The sequence below is a fragment of the Hyperolius riggenbachi genome, chromosome 1, assembly GCF_040937935.1.
Source record: "Hyperolius riggenbachi isolate aHypRig1 chromosome 1, aHypRig1.pri, whole genome shotgun sequence".
Lineage (NCBI taxonomy): Eukaryota > Metazoa > Chordata > Amphibia > Anura > Hyperoliidae > Hyperolius > Hyperolius riggenbachi.
In genome coordinates this window covers 582,334,684-582,359,682 of record NC_090646.1, presented here as the reverse complement: position 1 = coordinate 582,359,682, position 24,999 = coordinate 582,334,684, and the positions used below count along the sequence as shown (strand labels likewise).

The 24,999-nt window shown below is 43.9% G+C and overlaps 1 protein-coding gene across 2 annotated transcripts in view; it reads right to left on the bottom strand.

The window, feature by feature from the left end:
• Positions 1-24,616, bottom strand: part of TNPO1 (transportin 1) — a 105,566-nt gene extending 80,950 nt beyond the window's left edge. For both annotated transcript variants that reach the window (XM_068248249.1, XM_068248259.1), the window contains exons 1-2: positions 24,418-24,616; positions 6,006-6,081 (exon numbers count right to left, since the gene is read on the bottom strand). In XM_068248249.1, the coding sequence (XP_068104350.1) occupies positions 6,006-6,081; positions 24,418-24,522 (181 nt within the window). In that variant the 5' untranslated portion in view covers positions 24,523-24,616. The remainder of the gene's footprint in view (positions 1-6,005; positions 6,082-24,417) is intronic.
• Positions 24,617-24,999: the final 383 nt, after the last annotated feature.

Below are 24,999 nucleotides of genomic sequence, written 5' to 3'. Positions count from 1 at the left end.
GGAGAATTGCCACAGATTCTCTACCTTTACCCATCCACTAGGGAGGGAACGAATGAGAGCAAATAACCTGTTTACTTGGTCCAAAGTAGCTGTGTTCCTTAGGGGAAGGGGGGGGGGGGGGGGGTTAATGGCAATTAACAAAAAATATCCCCATTGAGGTGGTCGGGCTGATCCACTGCACACCAGGTCGTGTGCTCTTCATGAATTCTCAACGTTTTCTACTTGATTCACAGCAGTTCAGTTTTAAATTTCCTATATATAAACCTCAAAATGAAATGTGCAAGTCATGTCTTGCTTAAAAAGCCATTACCCATGTGTTACCATAGTAACAGAGGCGGCAGAAAATAATGTGGTTTTGGCCGCTTGTACAAATTGCATTCAAGTCTAGAGAAGTATTGCAGCAAAGTCAGGTTATATATTGGTTTGACAGCAATGTAACACAGCCTTATGCTGGGGATACACGGCACGTTCCTGTACAGTGTATCGACCAGCTGATAATATTCAGGTGGCCCGATCATGCAGCTCGAACTGCGCCCGCTCGATTCCCGCCGGCGGACAATGGCAGAGAATCGAGCGGCTGATAAGGACCGCCGGCGGGGACGAGCAGCAATCGATCCGTGCGGACGAGCGGGGAAGCGACTGGGGTCGATCCGGCAGCTAATCGAGCCGCCGGTCGACCGGTCTATGCCCACCATTAGGCTAGAAACCCACTAGGAGCAATTTTCTAAACTATTTGCGATTTGAAAGCTCTTGCTAATGTAATGCTATGGGTGTGATCCCACTTGAGCGATGTGATTTTAAAAAAAAATACCCCAGAGCATTGCATTAGCAAGTGCTTTCTCAAAATGCTAGGGATTAGAAAGCCTAGTGGGTTTCTAGCCTTATGGCTGGTTGTAACAAGAGAACTAGAATATCTCTCTACAGTACATCCCTCTCTATAACTCTACTTCTAGATCGCCATATCCATGTTTATATCTCCAGATTTCCAACTCCCTTCACGGGCCCAATCGCTGAAGCTCCAGTAAGTATTGTAAACAAACAGAGGGGTACACAGTGTGTCCAAAAAAATAAAATCTTTATTGTGGACGTATCCTTAAAAAAAAAAAAAAAATTACTACAAATATCACAACCAGCTAACATGTTTCGACCAATACGGTCCTTAATCATAGCTCAAAGTAAGTGCAGTGCGCAGGTAGCACACAACTTTACCATTAGTAGCGATAACAGCGTAGCGCGTTTACCAATCACGCAGGCCTGCTTCACCCAAGTAACAAGAGTGTTGCTAGGGTAACATGTCGCTTTAACTGGGCAACGGGCATAAACTTAACTGTGAACCAGGATCTCGATCTCTAGAGTTCTCTCGCTCCGTATACTTTATCTTCCTCAGATCTCTACATCTTTATTTAAAAAAAAAATGTATACATTCAGGCACTGCCAAAGTAAGTATGGGATGGGAGAATATGAAGGGGGCTGGAGCCTTTCCTGTAACCTTATATGAGCTAGGTGCAGCTTGGTTTTAGAGTGACCAGGGGTGTGGTAAAGTGATCGAGGTATTATGGGCAAAACAAACTCATGCTGGGTACACACAGATTTTCTGGCCAATTTACGGTGAGATTGATTATTTCCAACATGTCCGATTTACTTTTAGATCGATTTCCGAGCATTTTCCGATTTCTGTTAACTCTAATAGGAAATCGATCGGAAAGCAAATCAGACATGTTGGAAATAATTGATCTGACAGTAAATCGGCCAGAAAATCTCATAGTGTGTACCCAGAATCAGTCTGTGGCATACCGTGATGTAGCATGCAGCAATCGTCACTGTGGTTTCCGTTTTTCCCAGCATATAGAGTTTTCTCTCATCCTCTAAAACCTAGGTTCTCAACATGTGGTACACGTACCCCAGGGGGTACTTCTGATGGTTCCAGGGGGTACTCGGGCTTGATATACTTAACCAAGAATAACAAATTTAGAGTTTTAGAATAGGATAAATCTTATTTAAACAACACCAAATTAGTATTTTAGCTAATTAAAAGCAATAATACATGCTTGAAAACTGTTTAGAACCAATTATCATGTGCTACGATTAAATATAGATTTGTCAGGGGGTACTTGTGATGTTTACTATGCCAGGGGGTACTTGGTGAGTACAGGGTTTTAAAGGGGGTACATACCAATATAATGTTGAGAAACACTGCTCTAAAAGACCCAAAATCTAGGATGAGGTCCAATAATATAAGGGCAGTGCATAAGGAATAGAGTGTTGACCTCTAGGTTCCTCTGGTCACACTGTTGCCCCACAGTCTATGCTCCCTGTATTTGTAGGTCTATGCCACCCAAACTCGATTTCCATGTTGTGAGCCCTCAGTCTGCAGAAACTCAAGACTTACTGTTTGGGCTGGTACAGGGTGTAGTGTATATTAAATACTTCTAAAGAGAAGAGTAATTTATAAACCAACTTATGAAACCACATTAAAATGTTATTTGTACAACAAATAAATGCTGACATGCTGTCTTAAAGTCAAATATAGCCTAGCAGGATTGAACAACAGTCAATCGGTGATCTAGCCGAACTCTTCCGCTTATCCCATCACACAAATGAGTTAGTCAGGGAAGACCTGGGAGAGGGAACCAGACAGTCTTTCACTCTGAACCCTGAGCCAGGCCAGTCCATCTTCTCCCTGTACAATACACAAAGTAGTAGAGGGAGGCTGTGGGTGTGGTCATGCGATTTCCTTGGGCATAAGACGAAAAACCCACTTGGCCAACAACTTTTACTCCATGTAAGCCATCATGTGACAAGCCTTCCCAAAGAAAATGTCTCTGCAATAAAGTACACAATTTTCATATTTGATGCAGATGTCCACATTTACGTTATAGAAAATTAAAATCAATGGAAAAAAAAAAAAAAAAAAAACATCAGAAGCAGGGCTTTAAAATAACCATAACAACAGAAAGATTAATCACATTTTCTTTGGACCTGTAGAATAAAAGATACAGCTTGGGCCTAATACACTGTGATGATACCGATCAACAAACGGGTGTTTTCATGGCATTTATGCTTATAAGAGGTCATTGTAAGAGATCACTTGACCTCTTGAATCTCCAGGACTAAAGGCTTAATTTGGAGATAATGAAAGGTTTTGGAAGGAGGAATGGATCAGGAGGAAAGCTGTGGGAAAGATTTCATACCTGGATCTGTAGGAAGATTATGTACAGTTTGGCCCTTTTCCAAGTGAAAACATCTGTGCTATCTGACATAGGTACAAGCACAGAACCTCTCAGAGCACACATGCATTTACTTTACTGACAAGTTAATAATCCTAACATTTGTATAGCGCTTTTCTCCTGTTGGACTCAAAGCGCTCAAGAGCAGCAGCCACTACGGGTGGCCGCTCAGGGGCCACCCTGGAAGTTAGCCCTGAGGCTAGGGGGCACACTGCCAGCACTTGCCAATCACCAGCAATAGGCAAAGCGCTGCTCCAATGCATGCCTATGGGGCTGGTTCCACAGCACCGTTGCAATTGCGGAGCAAACGTCTGGTGGGCCCCAGGGCCGCCGTCTGGTGGGCCCCAGGCCCCAGGGCCGCCGTCTGGTGGGTCCCAGGCCCCAGGGCCGCCGTCTGGTGGGTCCCAGGCCCCAGGGCCGCCGTCTGGTGGGCCCCAGGCCCGCCGTCTGGTGGGCCCCAGGCCCGCCGTCTGGTGGGCCCCAGGCCCGCCGTCTGGTGGGTCCCAGGCCCCAGGGCCGCCGTCTGGTGGGTCCCAGGCCCCAGGGCCGCCGTCTGGTGGGTCCCAGGCCCCAGGGCCGCCGTCTGGTGGGTCCCAGGCCCCAGGGCCGCCGTCTGGTGGGTCCCAGGCCCCAGGGCCGCCGTCTGGTGGGTCCCAGGGCCGCCGTCTGGTGGGTCCCAGGCCCCAAGGGCTTGCTCACACCAATAATTAAGAAATGGCAGGCATAACATCAAAGAATTAAAAGGGTTTTCCAAAACTGAGGCATTATGAAATCTGTGAACACACTGGCCATAACAATAAAGGTCTGTTTACATATAGGTCTTCTTAAATATTCCTAAAGCCTCACACAGATTTGGCAAGCATTGTTATGTTGCCGTTTACTCTTAAGAACCTTCGCACTGCTCTTCAACCTCTCAATAATGCAATTTTTAATGCCTTTTGTGTGGACAGGCCTTTAAGAAGATCTAGCTGAAAAGCTGCTATTTCAATCATAATCTGATTAGTGAGATTCGAGCAGAGGATGAGTCCTTGGTTTGAATTTACTCCACTTTGACAGACCATTTTCCCTAATAAGGAAACATTCCTTTTGTCTTGCTGACTCCGCAGAATGCTGCAATTATAGGAGGCACATTCCTAAAAATATCTCTGCAACCAAAGATCCATTTCTGTCACATGGAAATAATGGATGTGACAAAATGACAGTACCTAAGTACATATAGGAGTATCGCCCAGGCCCCTGGCACACTGGCCGTGTTTGGCTTCATGTGTCATGTCCTCCTCATAGCCTTAATTATTGGACTTGGAATTGGACTTGGAATTGGCCCGCTCCTTTGTTCTGTCACTGGTGGGGTGTTCAGAAGTAACAATCCAAACATTTGTATAGCGCTTTTCTCCTGTCACGACTCAAAGCGCCCAAGAGCTGCAGCCACTAAGGGGGCACTCAGTAGGCCACCCTGCAGTGTTAGGGAGTCTTGCCTTGAACGCTTTACTGAATAGGTACTGACCCTAGCCAGGATTTGAAACCTGGGGCCATATGCAATTCACTTTTTCACCTGAGTTTTCTCCTAGGTGATATTTTTAAACTTGTCAAAATGCCTTTTAAGCCACCAGCAAGGAAGAAAATACTCAAAATAATTTTGGTAGGACTTTTTAACTTGCTTTTTGGTACTTTTTTTAGTTGAAAAGTGCTGGAAAGTTATTTTAAATTGAAGATGAAAACTTATCTCCTAGGAGAAAACTCAGGTGAAAAAGTGAATTGCATATGGCCCCTGGTCTCCTATGTCAAATGCGGTGCACTACCAGTACACTATCCAGCCACTGCACATACCATTGACATGTATATCTGATACAGCACAAAGTCCGGCGTCCCTCCTTAACCCTTTCCATACAAGTAGGGATGAGCTTCAGAATACCGAAGAACACAGCATTTCTGAGAGCAGTATCCAGAGTACCAAAACTCAGAATTTTGAGGCCAATTGTAAGACTCTGAATTATTAGTCCAATCAAGAGAATTCTGGAGCGTACCATGCTTGGCTTCCAGAATAGCAGTTTACGCATCATGTATATAGCGTACGTCCACAAAATATAATTTAAAAAATTTAACTATTATAAAAAAATAAAAAACATTCCACGGAATTCGAATATTCTTCCACAGAATTCCGAAACAATTGTCAGTATGTGCAATTCCGTCAAATTTCCGACCATCTCTGTCCGGAAGAGATTTCCAAAATCCTGTACATCAAGACCTTTACATCAACCACCAATCCCTTGGGTTGATCTCGGTATCCTTTAACCAATATTTATCACCGTTTCTGGAAATCTGTTTCCTAAATGAATGGCAGCGAAGTAAGTGCAAAACTGTACAAATACACAAAATTGCATCTGCCATTTCTACTGTGGCATAACAAGACACACGAGGAGATGACTTGTCCAGCTGTCATATTTTACAAATAAAATATGACCCGATTTAATAAATAAAACATGCATTACATGTGTTTTCATAGTAGTCCCCTTTTCTATGAAACCTTATGAGCTGATCAAATACACATTTTAAATTTGTCACAAAAGTACATCAGTTAGATAAGTGGGCTTACTAATACTGGTGTGAAAGAGACAGCTGGGTTACACAACTTTCCTGAAGAGACTTCTGACTCACAGAACAACATGGAATTTTGGTAAAGCCTTAGATCACAGCAATTTAAAGATAGCACTTTATGACATTTAAATGCATCTAGTTTCTATTAATTTACAAACATGATAAAATAAAAACAGCACTTACCTTCTCTTTTTAACTTTGTGAGAACAAAAATTAGATAATTGTTGAAATCTGGAAACTGGTTGAGTTGCTCCAATTTCTTAGATACGGAGTTAAGGATTCAAAAGACAATGACACATACAAAGAAAAATGAACAGCTGTACTGATATTTTCAGTTTATTTGATGGAAAACAGATGACTATCTGAAGTGACCATATCACTAGAAAGCTACGAGGGACAATATGCAAGCATAGCATCTGCCTATTTAGTGGCTACACACAAGATGAGTTGACGCTAAGGGGTTACATTATCATTTGGGTTTCAGTCTTCTTATAAAGAGGTGGACAGACAGAGGCAGACAGTGGGAACTAGACAGAGCAAGAAGGTAGAATGTATGATGGGCGAGAAGAGCTTTGTGGGAACAGATGAATAGGCAGTTGGATAAACCATGAAATAGCACTAGATGAAGGCAGGGTATACCATGTTCAGCATAAATAAGGAAGGCAAACAGGGAGTGAATACAAAGCTGGGAAAGATGAGGGCTGGTAATACGCCGATGCTGGAGAACACACCGGATTCCCTTCTTTATATAGTGCCCATAATTGTGGTTCCACAGTTGTAGAACCCCTATTCATGAAAATACTTTATATAGTGTGCCCCGTCATTGTATTGCTCCCCCTCTACTTCCCCCATTATGGTGTCTATCCTGTTCACCATAGTACTACCCTCTGCACGGCTGTGCTCAGATATGACTATGGGGAGGCTGCCTGTCCAGCGCATGTACCGAGTGCTAACAAGCACCCAGACTGTGTAGGAGAGCAGCTGACTGGCAGTGAATTCACCACCTTTCTGCTGCCAGTCTGAAAGAGACCTTAAAGGACAACTGTAGTGATAAGAATATGGAGGCTGCCATATTTATTTCCTTTTAAACAAAGCCAGTTGCTTGGAGGTCCTTCTGATCTATTTGGCTGCAGAAGTGTTTGAATAACCAGAAACAAGCATGCAGCTAATCTTGTCAGATCTGACAATGTCAGAAACATCTGACCTGCAAATGCTTGTTCGGAGTCTATGGCTAAAAGTATTATGCTGGGTACACACTGAGATTTTCTGGCAGATTTACTGCCAGATGGATAATTTCCAACATGTCCGATCTGATTTCTGATAGAAGTGAACGGAAATCAGATCGGACATGTTGGAAATGATTGGTCAGTAAATCTGCCAGAAAATCTCAGTGTGTACCTGGCAGAGGATCAGCAGGATAGTCAGGCAACTAGTATTGTGTAAAAGGATTTTAATATGGCAGCCTCTATTCTTCTCACTACAGTTGTCCTTTAAAGCGGAACTGTAGATACAAATTAAACACATTGTTTCACTTACATGGAGCTTCTGCAAGCCCCCAGCAGCTGTCCTGTCCCGTGCCGAGTCTCCACGAGTCTCCGTTCCCGCCGCCGCTCCGTACCTCGACTTGTAAGTGGAGGCCAGCGCAGCCCTGCCAAGCATATCCTTTCTTCGCGTTCCCCTCTGCAATAGCGGGGAACGCGAAGAAAGGATACGCGTGGCCAGAGCCGTGTGGGCGTAGTGGCCCGGCGGCGAAACCGAAAGTAGCTGACGGCGGGAGGACGGAGGCTCGTCGAGGAGCAGCGCGGGACAGGACGGCTGCTGGGGGCTTGGGGAAGCCCCAGGTAAGTGAAACAATGTGTTTAATTTGTATCTACAGTTCCGCTTTAAAGTGCTGAACATGGCGAGTGTACAATAGGTTTCAATTTGAGGCCATTAATCACACCAAAGCATACAGCTAAACGGGAGCATCAATATACACAAGGGAGGCAAAGAATGCTGGCACTAGCAGACAGGCAGTGTGCCCAAGTAAAGCTACAGTCAAAAAACCTGTGATCACGGTTACCTAATGCCAACAGGAGGAGGGCTGGGTAAGTAGAAATAAAGCATCTACGCTTTATTGACCATCAATGGTTAAGACACAAGGTAGACATAGACAAGGCAGTGCAGGTAGGTACACACAGTGGCCTAACAGCCATTTCATGGCAAGAAACGCTTCTTCAGAGGCTCAGAGGCAGAGTATCAGCCCACATTCTGCGTCTGAGACTCTGAAGAAGTGGTTCTTTCCGCGAAACTTTATAAGCATTTGTCATACATTATATATTCCTACAGACCCAAGGCCAGGACCTGGGGACAGAGTTTACTATAGCCAGAGGTTTACTACATCTGAGTTTACTATAACAAGACGAACACGGTAAATCCAGCGCTGGAGACTTTGGCGCAGCAGCGCAGGAGACTTGGGCGCAGCCGGCGCCACCATAGGCCGTAATAGGAACTACGGCTTTTGCAGGCACAGGGAGTAACTTCAGCGTCGTCAGAAGACGGACCTGAAGTTGCTTTTAAAACAATAATTCGGCTTCCAGCGATTGCTGGAAGCTGAATTATTTCATTCCCCCACTATCCATGTCGGCCTGGAGGGGGAATAGTAATTAACACGGCCCGGACTTGTGCGGCAGCAGGATCAGCCATATACTGGCTGTGTCCTGCGCCCAAGTCTACCGGCGCCGTTCTCTCTCGTACGCTAACAAGATTCTATTGTAGCTATGAATCTCTAAGGCCTCATTCACACCTAAAATCGAAAATACAAACGCAAGTGTTTTGTGAGCTTTTTCTCCCCCTCCAGGCGCTCCACTGCGCGCTGCGTTTCTGGTAAAATTGCTTTTCCAGAGCAGTTTTGTAATTCACTCCCTGACACAAGTCCGGAAGTGAACTCTTTGACCCGGAAAATAATACAATGTATTTATTCCCCAAAACGCTCACGCAATCACTGCACACATCGATTTTGTGAGCCTTTTTCATATACCTTCCACTGAGGCAAAATCACCTCAAAAATGGTACAGGCACCACTTTGCTGAGCGGACTGCAAATGAACCGCTCAGCTGTGAACTCTCTTATAGGGTATCATTGCACAAGCATTTTTAGGGCGATTTTGAAAATCGCCTGCACTTGGAAAAGAAAAAAAAAAAGGGGCAAAAAACGCCCCTAGTGTGAACGAGCCCTCAAAGTGCCTGTTAAAATACTTAAATTATATGAATCTCTAAAATTGACATGGAGCTCAAATTGCACCATTTTGCAACCATAGCAACAGTACTTTGGAACACCGACTACCCACACATCTCTATCTTACTGACCGAGTAATTATGATAAAACCGAGAACCCTAGGGACTCTTCCTGCACTCCAGGACTAATTTGGGGACCACTTTAGAGACTGCAGAAAGCATCATCCAGCGTTTGTCACAGATTATTCAGAATGGCTGTGTTTGAATATGGATGTAAAATAAGGTAAGCAGGCTAAAGTAATGTATAAACATATAGACCTTTAATGTATAAACATATAGACATATAACCTTTAGATTGTAAGCCTCTGGCAGGGTCCTCCACTCCCCAGTGTTATCTACAGGATCATGTGCTCCTGTCCTATGACAGACTGTACTTGTATTACTGGGCCTACCTAACCAGCCCATATTGCATGATCATGTATTTTGTGCAATTTGCCATTTCATGTTCTTTGTTCCATTTCATAACTTTGTTCTATGTGTATAACCCTATGTCTGTCATCCTTGTATCATTGTATATATTTATTGTCCAGCGCTGCGTAATATGTTGGCGCTTTATAAATACAATAAATAATAATAATATATAATGTAGAGAGCATTTTTTATCTGTTAGCAGTAAACTAATAAAATGTATGGATACACCTGAAACTGCTTAAGTTTACATATACACACACACACACACACACACATATTTGTACATATACACACACACGTTACATGCTATGTATGTAAAGTATATTCCTAAGCATCTATTTTTACACTTGATGATTGGATGTATTAATAACTCTGTGACTAAACAGTGTATCCCAAGTCCTTCCCAGTCATCTCCTGCAGCAGAACAGCAAGTCTAAAAAATAATTACCTCTTCATTACTACCGTAAAATTGTTTCAGCCACTATAAGCATTCCATTGAATCACGTTTAGGATAATATCAGCCTCACCTAATGAGCGAATGACTCGCCGCATATTTAAATGTGGTAAATAATTTGCGGAATCTTCACCCACTGAGCTCTTTTTCATGTAGTATTAAAAGGGGAACTCTACCTAAAGTTATAGGCTGCTGTTAAAACCAGATGTACAGTCTATGTCACTGAGAAACCAGTACATTTAAAAACATTTACTGGAGAGGGGATTTTAATTAATTGGAGACAAATTTTACAAGCACTTTTTTTTCTTTTTTATTATTTGCTGCATTATAGCCATATAATCTATAAAATATATTTGTATAAATTAGAGGGGGAAAAAAATACAATACTAAATGGGGACCTGTGTCTCTGATAAACTTTTTGTTTTCATTGTTTTTACGTAAACTATATGATTCATACGGGTAAGTGTAAGGCCTCGTTCACATCATACGGGCTGCGGTGCGCATTTCAGCAGAGAGTATGGTGTGCAACATGCAAGGACTGCAGAAGTGCATGGACAGCATTTCTGCCGTTCAGATCATATGCGCTGTGCAGCAGTGCGATGTGCTATCGCACTTCTGCATGCATTTTCTGAGCCATTTATTACAGTGAATGGAATCGGCAGCATATAGCGGCGTGATTGCACGCGTTGTGTTCCGATCCCACAGCCATTCTGCGCTACTGATGTCAATAAGACTTAAGGGGCATTGCTGCCACTCAAGGTTACCTTTCACATCAATCATTCGAAATCGAGCAAACACCTGAATCATGACAGGACTCAAACAGAGTTCTATCCTCATAACGGACCATATCAGAACTACCTGGTCCACCTCCCAGAGACGGAAGGTGGATTTAAAGGGGGGAGGGGGGATAAAATGGAGTAGAGGTAGGGATTGACATCTGTCTGGTTGATATCACCAAATAAAAGTGAAAAGCTAAAAACCCATCAAGGATCTGATAAACATGCAATACGGTAGTGAAAAATAACTTCACAGCAATTAACATTTGCTAGTGTTCATAAGTGTGGCAAGTCTCTGGCCTAATAATATGACACCGCTACAAAGGCAGGATGGCCTTCAGAACTAGTGATGGTCATGTCTAGGAGAACTCACGGAGAAGCATGTGATCAATTTGGTCACTTGATAATAATACAATTCTCTGGATTTGCTAGTCATGATCATGTGCTAAAACAGGATGTGATCACAGCAAATCAGAGCTTTGCAAATCAGATGATCAAACAAATCACGTTTCTCCACGAGTTCTCCTAGACATGACAATCACTATTCAGTCAGGACTGTTTCACATTTCCAGTGTGCACTCGCACATTGTGAACACATTCAAGTTTCCACCCATCCATAACAATAAACATGTTTTCCTGAAAAGAATACAACACTGTATGCAGAGACAACAGCGCTGCAAAGAGAATACACAAATCTGAAAACAAATCTGGTTTCCCAATGGAATGGCAAATACAGTACAATGTTTTTAAAATTGCATGTGCTCACAAAATCATGCCCAGATGCGCATAGTATGAACCAACATTAACATAGTAATTTGTGTTCTTCAGCCCAGGTGACATGGATAGCTTTGTGGAAGAGACGGGTTGCTCTGGAGATCTTTATAGTAAGACTCTTCTCAAGACAACTATGTAATCAAGTTATCTATTGAAAGTAAATGAGATGTCACAAGAGCTACTATCTTCATATGCAATCTACACACACAAAAATCAAAACTGGGACTGACTAGATCAGGCATGTGCAAACTCAGCCCTCCAGCTGTTACGGAACTACAAGTCCCACAATGCATTTGCCTTTATGAGTCATGACTGTGGCTGTCAGGCTTCTGCAATGCATTGTGGGACTTTTAGTTCCTTTACAGCTGGAGGGCCAAGTTTGCCCATGCCTGGACTAGATTCAGAGCTGGAACGTGGGGACCGTGAGAGGAGCGGGAAAGCTCTATAGCAGTGGTTCACAACCTTTTCAGTATATGTACCGCCTTTGTGAGTCATCCTCAACCAAATGCACCATCTACCAGAAAAACTGCATGGAAAGCGCGCCGTGGTGAAAAAGTGGGCATGGCCATGACATAGGTGGAGCCAAACACTAGCAAAATACAGGTCGTCCTAGGTTAACGAGATGGAGACTGTAGGTCAGTTGTTAATTCGAATCCATCTTCTTTTGTCCTCCCGTGTCACCTAAGTTTATGCCTCTTTTGACTCCCTCTGTGTCACCTCGGTCCATATGCAATTAACTTTTTCTCTAGCATTTTCTCCTAGGAGATAATTTTTAATCTCTCTTAAATTACTTTTCAGCACTTTTCAATTGAAAAGTACCAAATAGTAGGTGAAAAAGTACTATCAAATTTATTTTGAGTATTTTTTGCTTGCTGGTGGTTTAAAAGAAGTTTTATTGACAAGATGTGAACTTATCACCCAGGAGAAAGCTCAGGAGAAAAAGTGAATTGCATATGGGCCTTCATGCCCCCTCTCTGTTCTCCCTGTGCCTCTTTTGTACCCCTCTGTAACCTCTTGTCCCCCTGCCCTAGACATGTACAGTGGAGGAAATAATTATTTGACCCCTCACTGATTTTGTAAGTTTGTCCAATGACAAAGAAATGAAAAGTCTCAGAACAGTATCATTTCAATAGTAGGTTTATTTTAACAGTGGCAGATAGCACATCAAAAGGAAAATCGAAAAAATAACCCTAAATAAAAGATAGCAACTGATTTGCATTTCATTGAGTGAAATAAGTTTTTGAACCCCTACCAACCATTAAGAGTTCTGGCTCCCACAGAGTGGTTAGAGACTCTACTCAATTAGTCACCCTCATTAAGGACACCTGTCTTAACTAGTCACCTGTATAAAAGACACCTGTCCACAGAATCAATCAATCAAGCAGACTCCAAACTCTCCAACATGGGAAAGACCAAAGAGCTGTCCAAGGATGTCAGGGACAAAATTGTAGACCTGCACAAGGCTGGAATGGGCTACAAAACCATTAGCAAGAAGCTGGGAGAGAAGGTGACAACTGTTGGTGCGATTGTTCGAAAATGGAAGGAGCACAAAATGACCATCAATCAACCTCGCTCTGGGGCTCCACGCAAGATCTCACCTCGTGGGGTGTCAATGGTTCTGAGAAAGGTGAAAAAGCATCCTAGAACTACACGGGAGGAGTTAGTGAATGACCTCAAATTAGCAGGGACCACAGTCACCAAGAAAACCATTGGAAACACATTACACCGCAATGGATTAAAATCCTGCAGGGCTCGCAAGGTCCCCCTGCTCAAGAAGGCATATGTGCAGGCCCGTCTGAAGTTTGCCAATGAACACCTGAATGATTCTGTGAGTGACTGGGAGAAGGTGCTGTGGTCTGATGAGACCAAAATAGAGCTCTTTGGCATTAACTCAACTCGCTGTGTTTGGAGGAAGAAAAATGCTACCTATGACCCCCAAAACACAGTCCCCACCGTCAAGCATGGGGGTGGAAACATTTTGCTTTGGGGGTGTTTTTCTGCTAAGGGCACAGGACAACTTAATCGCATTAACGGGAAAATGGACGGAGCCATGTATCGTGAAATCCTGAACGACAACCTCCTTCCCTCTGCCAGGAAACTGAAAATGGGTCGTGGATGGGTGTTCCAACACGACAATGACCCAAAACATACAGCAAAGGCAACAAAGGAGTGGCTCAAGAAGAAGCACATTAAGGTCATGGAGTGGCCTAGTCAGTCTCCGGACCTTAATCCAGTAGAAAACCTATGGAGGGAGCTCAAGCTCAGAGTTGCACAGATACAGCCTCGAAACCTTAGGGATTTAGAGATGATCTGCAAAGAGGAGTGGACCAACATTCCTCCTAAAATGTGTGCAAACTTGGTCATCAATTACAAGAAACGTTTGACCTCTGTGCTTGCAAACAAGGGTTTTTCCACTAAGTATTAAGTCTTTTATTGTTAGAGGGTTCAAAAACTTATTTCACTCAATGAAATGCAAATCAGTTGCTATCTTTTATTTAAGGTTATTTTTTCGATTTTCCTTTTGATGTGCTATCTGCCACTGTTAAAATAAACCTACCATTGAAATGATACTGTTCTGAGACTTTTCATTTATTTGTCATTGGACAAACTTACAAAATCAGTGAGGGGTCAAATAATTATTTCCTCCACTGTATAGGTGCCCACAGTAAAGGTAGCCAGGCACAGGTGCCCCCAGTATAGGTATCCAGTTATAGGTGGTGCCCCAGTATAGGTTAGCCAGGTACAGGTGCCCCCCGGTATGGGTAGCAATCTATAGGTGCCCCAGTATAGATAACCAAGTACAGGTGGTGCCCTTGTATAAATTAGCCAGGTACAGAAGCCAGCGAGCTATAGGTGCCCCAATATAGATAGGTAGGCAGGTACAGGAGGTGCCCCAGTATAAGTTAGCCAGGTTCAGGTGCCAGCAGAATAGGTAGCGAGCTATAGGTGCCCCAGTATAGGTTAGCCAGGTACAGGTGGTGCCCCAGTATAGGTTAGCCAGGTACAGGTGAAAGCAGAATAGGTAGCGAGCTATAGGTGCCCCCAGTATGTAAGGTGCAGGTTTCAGCTTACATAACCCCGTTCCAGCGGCAACTCCTCTCACTGCCTCCATGTCCTACCACCAAGATTACTTCCAGCGGTACCTCTGACATCATGAGAGGTGCCCGCCAGGTAACCATGGAGAAAGGACACAATCCTGGCAAGGCGACAAGAGAAGGAAGCGCAACAACAGGAGCGGAGAGGAGTCTGCACTGGAAAAGGTTATATAAGTTACGGCGCCCCTTGTTGCGGATGCTGCTTGCCACTTCTCTCCTCGGGGGAAAGATCAGTGATTTTGTCTGCAGCCCCGATAGGTGCCGATATATCCCCAGGAGACCACAGGTTGAGAAACACTGCTCTATAGGACCAGAGCCTTCCCTCTCTATAGGCAAGAATCAGTTTTGTTGTTTTTAATATCAATTGACATTCCCTTTAAGTCAGACACCCCTCCCCCCCCCCCCCCCCCCCAGGGGCAGGCGTTCTGGGTTCCATGCAGTATCTCAGACAATGCGCACAAACAAGTCTGAATTCACCTGCAACTAGGAGGTGGAGTTGGCGCAGTGCTGTTTTCCCCTATGTACGTTGTCCAGATTTTAGTTACAAGTACAAATTTTGTTTTCTTACGGATGTGAATGCATGCGATTTCTAAAATACCAATGGTTTTCAGTGGCCCGTTACACCTTATGTAATTCACGTGTGTTTTTTGTTCAGGATCCATCCAGAACTTGCAACAAGTGGAAACGGGGCAAAAACCATTTCTTTGCATCTTCACTTGCTAATGTAACTCAGTGCGGTAAACATCAAAGAGCTTGATGGAAAATATATGACTATGTTATCAGTCACCGAGTCTGGAGACTATACATGAGGGTCCTTTCAACTGTGTTATTTTGTTCTACAGGAAGGAAAATTAGTGAGAGCTGGAACAAAAAAAAAAACTTTGCATGGAAATAATCAGCAGCCTCCAAAACTCCTCAGCCTGGGAAAGGTTCGGTTCAGCCCACTTTTAATTCTACTTCCTGTAGAACAAGAATATACCGTTCAGCCAAGTGAAAGCCTTGGTGAGTGGAAATTGTCCATCCTCTATATATGCATATCATGCTGTCTCTTTGGGCACAGCTACACTTTCACACTGGAAATGCTCTTAGGGCTGGGGACAAGGACACCAATTTCCAAAGACCTACCGTTAGGCACTTCTGGAAGCTAGTACGGTTGAGGTGACCGAGTGGGGAACCTCATAGGGAAAATTCCACTAACGTGATTGGTTGCTGCTTCAAAAGTACGCCAACGACAGCACCCTTTAAAAGTTTTAGGTTTGGGATAGGTAGCAATAACTATGCCTACACTTTTCCACCAATTACAACACTATACTTTTTTTTTTTAAAAAGTGCCGTCATTGGAAAACTGTTCCCTATAAGCTTACCTCAACGACAGTAGCGCCCACTTTTGTTCATTCTAACAGGTATGCGACAATTATAAAATGTCACCCCAACAATGAACATGAGGTTGCCTGGTAAGCAGTATAATGCTGGGAAATACACGATGCTTTTTTTTTGGCAGATTGTTGGTTCGATACTTAAGGTCCGTACACACACCGGACTGGAGGCAACGACTGGTTAGTCGTCACCTCCCGCTGGGTGGGCGTTCCAGCGACAGTCCGGCGTGTGTACAGTCTGTCTGCAGACTGATACGGCTGTTTCTGAGCGATCCGTCGGGGCGGATCGCTCAGAAACAGCCGTATCAGTCCGCTGACAGACTGTACACACGCCGGACTGTCGCTGGAACGCCCACCCAGCGGGAGGTGACGACGGACCAGTCATTGCCTCCAGTCCGGCGTGTGTACGGACCTTTAGTTTGACATATCCGATCTTACTTTCAATAGTTTTACCGCTCAATTTCTCTTAGAAGTGAATGGAAATTGATAAGAAAAGATAAGAGAATCGAGCGGAAAAATACATCGTGTGTACCCAGCATAAGGGAAAAACTGATTTAAAAAAAGCACTGCTAGCCTCACTTTCCAGAAAGAGTAAATATAAACATTTCCGAATACCGGTTCATTTGATGTCTTTTTTTTCGAACAGCATAAATAAGAATTACATTATACATAGTTACATAGTTATTTTGGTTGAAAAAAGACATACGTCCATCGAGTTCAACCAGTATAAAGTACAACACCAGCCTGCTCCCTCACATATCCCTGTTGATCCAGAGGAAGGCGAAAACCCCCCCACAAGGCATGGTCCAATTAGCCCCTAAAGGGAAAAATTCCTTCCCGACTCCAGATGGCAATCAGATAAAATCCCTGGATCAACATCATTAGGCATTACCTAGTAATTGTAGCCATGGATGTCTTTCAAGGCAAGGAAAGCATCTAAGCCCCCTTTAAATGCAGGTATAGAGTTTGCCATAACGACTTCCTGTGGCAATGCATTCCACATCTTAATCACTCTTACTGTAAAGAACACTTTCCTAAATAAATGGCTAAACCGTTTTTCCTCCATGCGCAGATCATGTCCTCTAATCCTTTGAGAAGGCCTAGGGACAAAAAGCTCATCCGCCAAGCTATTATATTGCCCTCTGATGTATTTATACATGTTAATTAGATCCCCTCTAAGGCGTCTTTTCTCTAGACTAAATAAACCCAGTTTATCTAACCTTTCTTGATAAGTGAGACCTTCCATCCCACGTATCATTTTTGTTGCTCGTCTCTGCACCTGCTCTAAAACTGCAATATCTTTTTTGTAATGTGGTGCCCAGAACTGAATTCCATATTCCAGATGTGGCCTTACTAGAGAGTTAAACAGGGGCAATATTATGCTAGCATCTCGAGTTTTTATTTCCCTTTTAATGCATCCCAAAATTTTGTTAGCTTTAGCTGCAGCGGCTTGGCATTGAGTACGATTTTTTAACTTGTTGTCAATGAGTACTCCTAAGTCCTTCTCCAAGTTTGATGTCCCCAACTGTATCCCATTCATTTTGTATGGTGCTAGACCATTAGTACGTCCAAAATGCATGACTTTACATTTGTCAACATTGAATTTCATCTGCCATGTATGTGCCCATATAGCCATCCTATCCAGATCCTGTTGCAATATGACACTATCTTCCTGAGAGTTGAGGATTCTGCACAATTTTGTATCATCTGCAAAAATAGCAACATTGCTCACTACTGCATCTACTAGGTCATTAATAAATAAATTGAAGAGCACTGGACCCAGAACAGACCCCTGTGGGACCCCACTGCTAACAGTCTCCCATTTTGAGTACGATCCATTGACCACAACTCTTTGTTTTCTGTCCATTAGCCAGTTCCCTTTCCATGAACACAGACTCTTCCCCAGTCCTTGTATCCTCAACTTTTGCACCAGACTTTTGTGGGGAACAGTGTCGAAGGCCTTTGCAAAGTCCAAGTATATCACATCTACAGCATTCCCAATATCCATATTAGCATTCACTACCTCATAAAAGCTGAGCATGTTAGTCAAACAGGACCTGTCTTTAGTAAACCCATGTTGATGCTGAGAAATAAGATTATTTTCTACTATGAAGTCATGTATAGTATCTCTTAGTAACCCCTCAAATAGTTTGCATACAACTGATGTTAAGCTTACAGGTCTATAATTTCCTGGATCTGATTTTTTGCCCTTCTTAAATAATGGGAAAACGTGGGCTGTACGCCAATCCACTGGGACTCTGCCAGTTGCAAGAGAGTCACAAAAGATAAGATAAAGGGGTTTATCTATAACTGAGCTTAATTCCCTTAGGACCCGAGGATGCATGCCATCCGGGCCAGGTGCCTTGTTTATTTTTAATTTATTTAGTCTTGCCTTCACTTCTTCCTGCGTTAAGTATTTAATATTACAGTTAGAAGATTGAGACTCTTCCACCTCTGTAGTTTGCAACAGTGCTGTTTCTTTTGTGAAGACAGAAGCAAAGAAAACATTTAATAACTCTGCCTTACCTTGGTCATCCACCATTGAGTTCCCACCCTTTTTTTGGCAGCTGTTTTCAACTGCCAAAAAAATGTCAAAATGTAAACTTTTGCATAACCTTAGAAGTATTGGCATCTCAATAAATATCCCTACTGATAAGCAATATCAGGTTCTGGCCTTATCCACTTGTTGACAGGCTACAGTCCTATCAGTGGGCCAGTGTGCAATGCCAGGTGCTAGCCTCATCTGTTCTCGAGCAAACTGAAAGTTCTGATGTAGACTTGCTCTTCTATAGTACAGAAGCATGAGATCAGTTCGGTCAGGTGATAGATTTGTAACGTTCCTATTTCTTGTATTCTCTTTCTGCTTTAGTCTACACTAACACTTGAAGCTGATCACGTTTCTCCATGTGTTCTGCTACACATCAGCAGCTCTATCCCGGATTGTAATCAGTGGTAAGGGCTGGTGCACCCCAGAGTGGCTCGTTTTTTTTCTCTCAAACGCACTCGGGTCCTGTAGCATTTTTTAGATTTCTGATGCGATTCTGCCTCAATGTTAAGTATTAGGAGAGAGGAAAACTGCTCTGAAAAACGCTAGATCAGAGCGGTTTTCCAGGCGTTTTTGTTACAGAAGCTGTTCAGTAACAGCTTTACTGTAACAAAATATACAGTGGAGTTATTACGTGCAAATCCTAGCATACTGAGCACTGTACATTTTGATCTAGCTTAGACACTGTGCTCACTTGCTAAAGCATTGAAAAGACAAGAGGACACTCAATTATTGACTGAATCACATACAGTATACAGTACTATAGTACACTTTATGTGCTTGATTATGACTATTTCTGATATAGCAAACTTCTGATATAAAAAAAACCACTTCAAGAGAAACTCATCCCAATGAGTAGCTGATACCCCTTTTCCCATGAGAAATATTTTCCTTTTCTCAAACGGATCAACAGGAGGACGCTGTATGGCTGATATTGTGGTGAAACCCCTCCCACAGTGTGATGTCAGCACCAGGGCGCTGACATCACACTGTGCGAGCCTTGTTGCATTGTAGGAAATAACAGCTGTTTCCAACTGCCAAAAATGCATCATCTCTTTCCACAGACATCACCTGCCAGCAGTAAAGATGTCACCATGTGATAAATGTCAGAATGTAAATCAGTGAGAGGAAAGATTTTGCAATGGGCTAGCATTGACTAAATTTATAAATTATTGTAAAAATTAAAGGGGCACAATGGCAAAAAATTGTAAAATATAAAATATGTGCAAACATATACAAATAAGAAGTACATTTTTTCCAGAGTAAAATGAGCCATAAATTACTTTTCTCCTATGTTGCTGTCACTTACAGTAGGTAGTAGAAATCTAACAAAAGTGACAGGTTTTGGACCAGCCCATCTCCTCATAGGGGATTCTCAAGAAGGCTTTTTATTCTTTACAAAGATATTCCCTAAAAAGGATTTAAACAATGATGCTGGCCAGCTTTCCTGCTCTCTACAGTTGTTTGGCAGTTGGCCAGAGCAACTGCCATTCACTAAGTGCCTTTAAAGGGGTTCTTCCGCGAATGAGGAAAAAAATAAAAAGTGGTTTATGCATAAACTATTAAAGATCCTTCTAAAATAGTGTAAAAAGTTTTTTTTTTTTAAATGAATGGTTTCATCAATATAACATGTATTGTAAATAGTGACTTATGAAGGACTGGGAGGCTAATCCATTTGTTAGGGGTGTTTTTTTTTTTTTTTTTAATTTCTTTTACAACCATATCTGCTGCCTACAACCTTTTTCAGTGGTATAACCCACTTCTAGCAGGAATATGTGTTTACATTGTTGCTAGGCAACCAGACCCCATGCAGATACTCCTTTTGTGAAAAGAGTCATAAGCTGCAGGGAGAATCAGCCCCATCTACACCATATGATTCTTTGTCAGATTCGATTGAATTTGATTCGATTCATTGATTTGATTTGATCTGACATGCCCGATTCAATTCAAATTGAATCGAATCATGAATTGGACATGTCAGATTGAATCAAATCATATCAATGAATCGAATCAAATTGAATTGAATCTGACAAAGAATCATATGGTGTAGATAGGACTGATTCTCCCTGCAGCTTATGACTCTTCACAAAGGAGTCTCTGCACCTGGGGTCTGGTTGCCTAGCAACAATATAAACACATATTCAGCAGCTCAGCGGAGCTCAGCTATTAGGGTTATAACGGTGATTCCTGCTAGAAGTGGGTTATACCACTGAAAACTATGTAGGCAGCAGTTATGGTTGTGAAAAGAAAGTTAAAAAAAAAAAAAAACACCCCTAAAAAAAGGATGTCTCCCAGCCGTCATCTGTCACTATTTACAATACATATTATATTGATAAATAAATAAAATAATGATGTAACCATTCATTTTTTTAAAAAAAACTTTTTACACTATTTTACAAGGATGTTTAATAGTTTATGCATAAACCACTTTTTATTTTTTTTCCTCATTCGTGAAAGAACCATCCCTGAGAATCCCCTATGAAGAGATGGACTAGCCCCGACTAGAACCTGTCGCTTCTGTCAGATTTCCACTACCTACTGTAAGTGACAGCAACATAAGAGAAAAGTAATTTATGGCTCATTTTACTCTGGAAAACACATACTTATTTGTAGGTTTGTTCATATTTTAAAATTTTACAATTTTTCACCATAGTCCCCCTTTAAGCACTTTTTTTTATTATGTTATTTTCACTGCAGTTCCTCTTTAAATCGGTCCCTTAGTGTACTATAAATGATTGATTTTAGGCAAATGTATGCAGGATGGGTTTGGGCCAATCAAAACCAACACTTCAACCGCCCAGTTCCAAATACTTTGGCATCAAATTAAAATTAGCATCATCTCACTGACCATCTGTAATGGTGAGCGGAGAAAAGGCAGCAGTGACCAGTGTACAATATCAGGCAACAGCTGCATCTGGTAAATGACAGGCCACAGTTCTATCACTGTTTAGTGTGTAATGCCAAGTAATAGCTATACTGGGAGTATACTGACAGCAATGTCTGGAGTCTGATCAGCAATCAGTATGTAAAGTCAGGTACCAGTCTTTTCTGTGGTGAGCATGTGTCAGACTGGAGACCTGCCAGAGAGCACTGTAATGCCAAGTACCAGACTGATATGGAATTGAAGAGGTATGATGAGTCCAGTCAGTTGCCCACCTCATTCGCCTCACAGGACAGGTTAGCAGCTCCCACTGTGTGATGTCAGATGCCAGCATGTATACTGCTGGCTATCAGGGTTCTGGTGTGCAGGGTCAGGTATCAGTGCAGACAGGAAAAGCAGATGGTAAATTCTATACACCTTGGAATGGTGGGCAATCCAAATTGGCAGCACATTAAATTGCCCAGATCCAAGCTACATACAATTTGAATTGAATCTGCGAACCAACTGCGAAAAAAACATAACATCTCATTTAACATCTCTAGTATAAGGTCAATTACCGAAGAGCAGAGAGGCCAGTCCGCAAGCTATCAGGGGTCAGTATATAGGTACTGGCATGTGGAAAGGAAAGGCTGACTTATCAGGGCTCAGCATGTAAAGTCACATATTAGTGTGCCAAAATCGCAGCTATCAAAAATCAGTTTGGAATGTGAGGCAACCAACAGACCTGACTGGCAATTATTATGGGTCAGCATGTAATGTCAGTGACCTCTTAGAGACAGAACTGGCAGTTATAAGGGGTCAGTATGTAATGTCAGGGGTCACTGTACAACCAGGCCTGGCAGTTATTAGGGGTCAGTGTGTAATGTCAGGGGCCACTGTACAGACAGGCCTGGCAGTTATTAGTGTCACTGTACAGACAGGCTTGGCAGTTATCAGGGGTCAGTGTGTAATGGCAGGGGTCACTGTACAGACAGGCCTGGCAGGTATGAAAAGTCAGTGTGAAGTCAGGAGCAGGCATGGCCGACAGTCATCAGGGGTCAAACGTGGAATGCCACGTATTGGACAGACAGGCCTGGCAGTTATTAATGGTCACTGTACAGACAGACCTGGCAGTTATTAGGGGTCAGTGTGTAATGTCAGGGGCCACTGTACAGACAGGCCTGGCAGTTATTAGTGTCACTGTACAGACAGGCCTGGCCGTTATTAGTGTCCCTGTACAGACAGGACTGGCAGTTATTAGTGTCCCTGTACAGACAGGACTGGCAGTTATCAGGGGTCAGTGTGTAATGTCAGGGGTCACTGTACAGACAGGTCTGGCAGTTATTAGGAGTAAATGTGTAATGGCAGGGGTCACTGTACAGAAAGGCCTGGCAGTTATTAGGGGTCAGTGTGTAATGTCAGGGGTCACTGTACAGACAGGTCTGGCAGTTATCAGGGGTCAGTGTGTAATGGCGGAGGTCACTGTACAGACAGGCCTGGCAGGTATGAAGTCAGTGTGAAGTCAGGAGCAAATGTGCAGACAGGCATGGCCGACAGTCATCAGGGGTCTAACGTGGAATGCCAGGTATTGGAAAGACAGGCCTGGCAGTTATCAGGAGTCACTGTACAGACAAGCCTGGCAGTTATTAATGGTCACTGTACAGACAGGCCTGGCAGTCATTAGTGGTCACTGTACAGACAGGCCTGGCAGTCATTAGGGGTCAGTGGGTAATGTCAGGGGGTCACTGTACATCATAAGCAGATGTACAGACAGGCCTGGCAGTTATTAGTGGTCACTGTACAGACAGGCCTGGTAGTTATTAGGACTCATTTCCACTAGTGCGGCTGCGAGACGCACGCTGGCACTGAGCGGGTGGGCAGGATCGCAGGCAAATCCCATCAGCCGAGCCATGCACGGCTATGGGATTCGCAGCCTTAGCTGCGAATTCTGCGGGGGGTTCCCGGCCGAAACACTACAGTAAGCGATTCCGCCGGCGGCTCCATTCTCCCCTATGGCAGAGTTTCCCCGTGCGATTCATGTGCGGGGAAACTGCGGAATCGCAGCGGTTTCAGCCCTAGTGGAAACAGGCCCTTAGTGGTCACTGTACAGACAGGCCTGGCAGTTATTAGGAGTAAGTGGATATTGTCAGGGGTCACTGTACAGACAGGCCTGGCAGTTATTAGGGGTTAGTGTGTAACATCCTAAGCAGATGTAGACAGGCCTGGCAGTTATTAGTAGTCACTGTACGAGAAAGGCATGGCAGTTATTAGGGGTCAGTGGATAATGTCAGGGGTCACTGTACAGACAGGCTTGGCAGTTACTAGGGGTCAGTGGATAATGTCAGGGGTCACTGTACAGACAGGCCTGGCAGTTACTAGGGGTCAGTGTGTAACATCATAAGCAGATGTACAGACAGGCCTGGCAGTTATTAGTATCACTGTACAGACAGCCCAGGCAGTTATTAGGGGTCAGTGTGTAACGTCATAAGCAGATGTACAGACAGGCCTGGCAGTTATTAGTGGTCACTGTACAGACAAGCCTGGCAGTTATTAGGGGTCAGTGGGTAATGTCAGGGGTCACTGTACAGACAGGCCTGGCAGTTATTAGTGGCCACTGTACAGACAGGCCTGGCAGTTATTAGGGGTCAGTGGGTAATGTCAGGGGTCACTGTACAGACAGGCCTGGCAGTTATTAGTGGCCACTGTACAGACAGGCCTGGCAGTTATTAGGGGTCAGTCTGTAACGTCATAAGCAGATGTACAGACAGGCCTGGCAGCATTGGCCAGAGGTCAGTGAATCGTGTCAGTTACCGGCATAGAGACAGTCCAGGCTGCCAGTTGCCGCTGGTGGTGACAGGCACGGGCCAGCAGCAGTCAGTGTGCCGGTTCCCCGCAGCAGGCAGAGGCCGCCGTGTGGCGGGAAGGCACGGGAGGAAGCCGCGGATGGAGATGCTGCAGCCAGGCCTCAGCACGCACTTCCCGCACCGCAGCCGGCATCTCCCCCGCCAGGCCGCACTCAGGAAGGATACTTGCTGCACGGCCCTCTGCGTGGACGTGTCCGGGGACTGCGACTCCTTCAGCAGCTGCAGGATCTGCTGGAGGCCCTGCTCGTCCGGCTTCCACTCGTACTCCATGCTGGGGGCGCAGGACACGGACACGGCGCGGCTTTCCTGAGGAGGAGGAGGAGGCAGGAGCGGCGCGGTCCTACAGGCCGCCGGGTACTCTGGCAGCACCGGGCAGCGCGGTCCTAAAGCCTGCCAGCTACAGTACTGGCGTGTTACAGCCTGGTGTGCGGGGACAGCGCCGCCTACGGGGGAGCTCCATACATCACAGCTCTCACTGTACTCCAGCTCTATCTTCAAACACTGTACAGTACAAAGACTGTTTGCTTGCATACTGCAAGTTGTCTCCGACTCAATCTGCACAACAGCTACCTTCTATTAACCTACAGCACAATGATAATGCTAGAGCAGTGTTTCTCAACATTTTAATTGGTAAAAGCAAGAAGTTTTAAATCAGGATTATATCATTTATTGGCTATGCTCACAAAGTACCCCTGTATGGCATGACAGAGATATTTTTTAAAACAAGACATGGTAGATTTCTCTAAA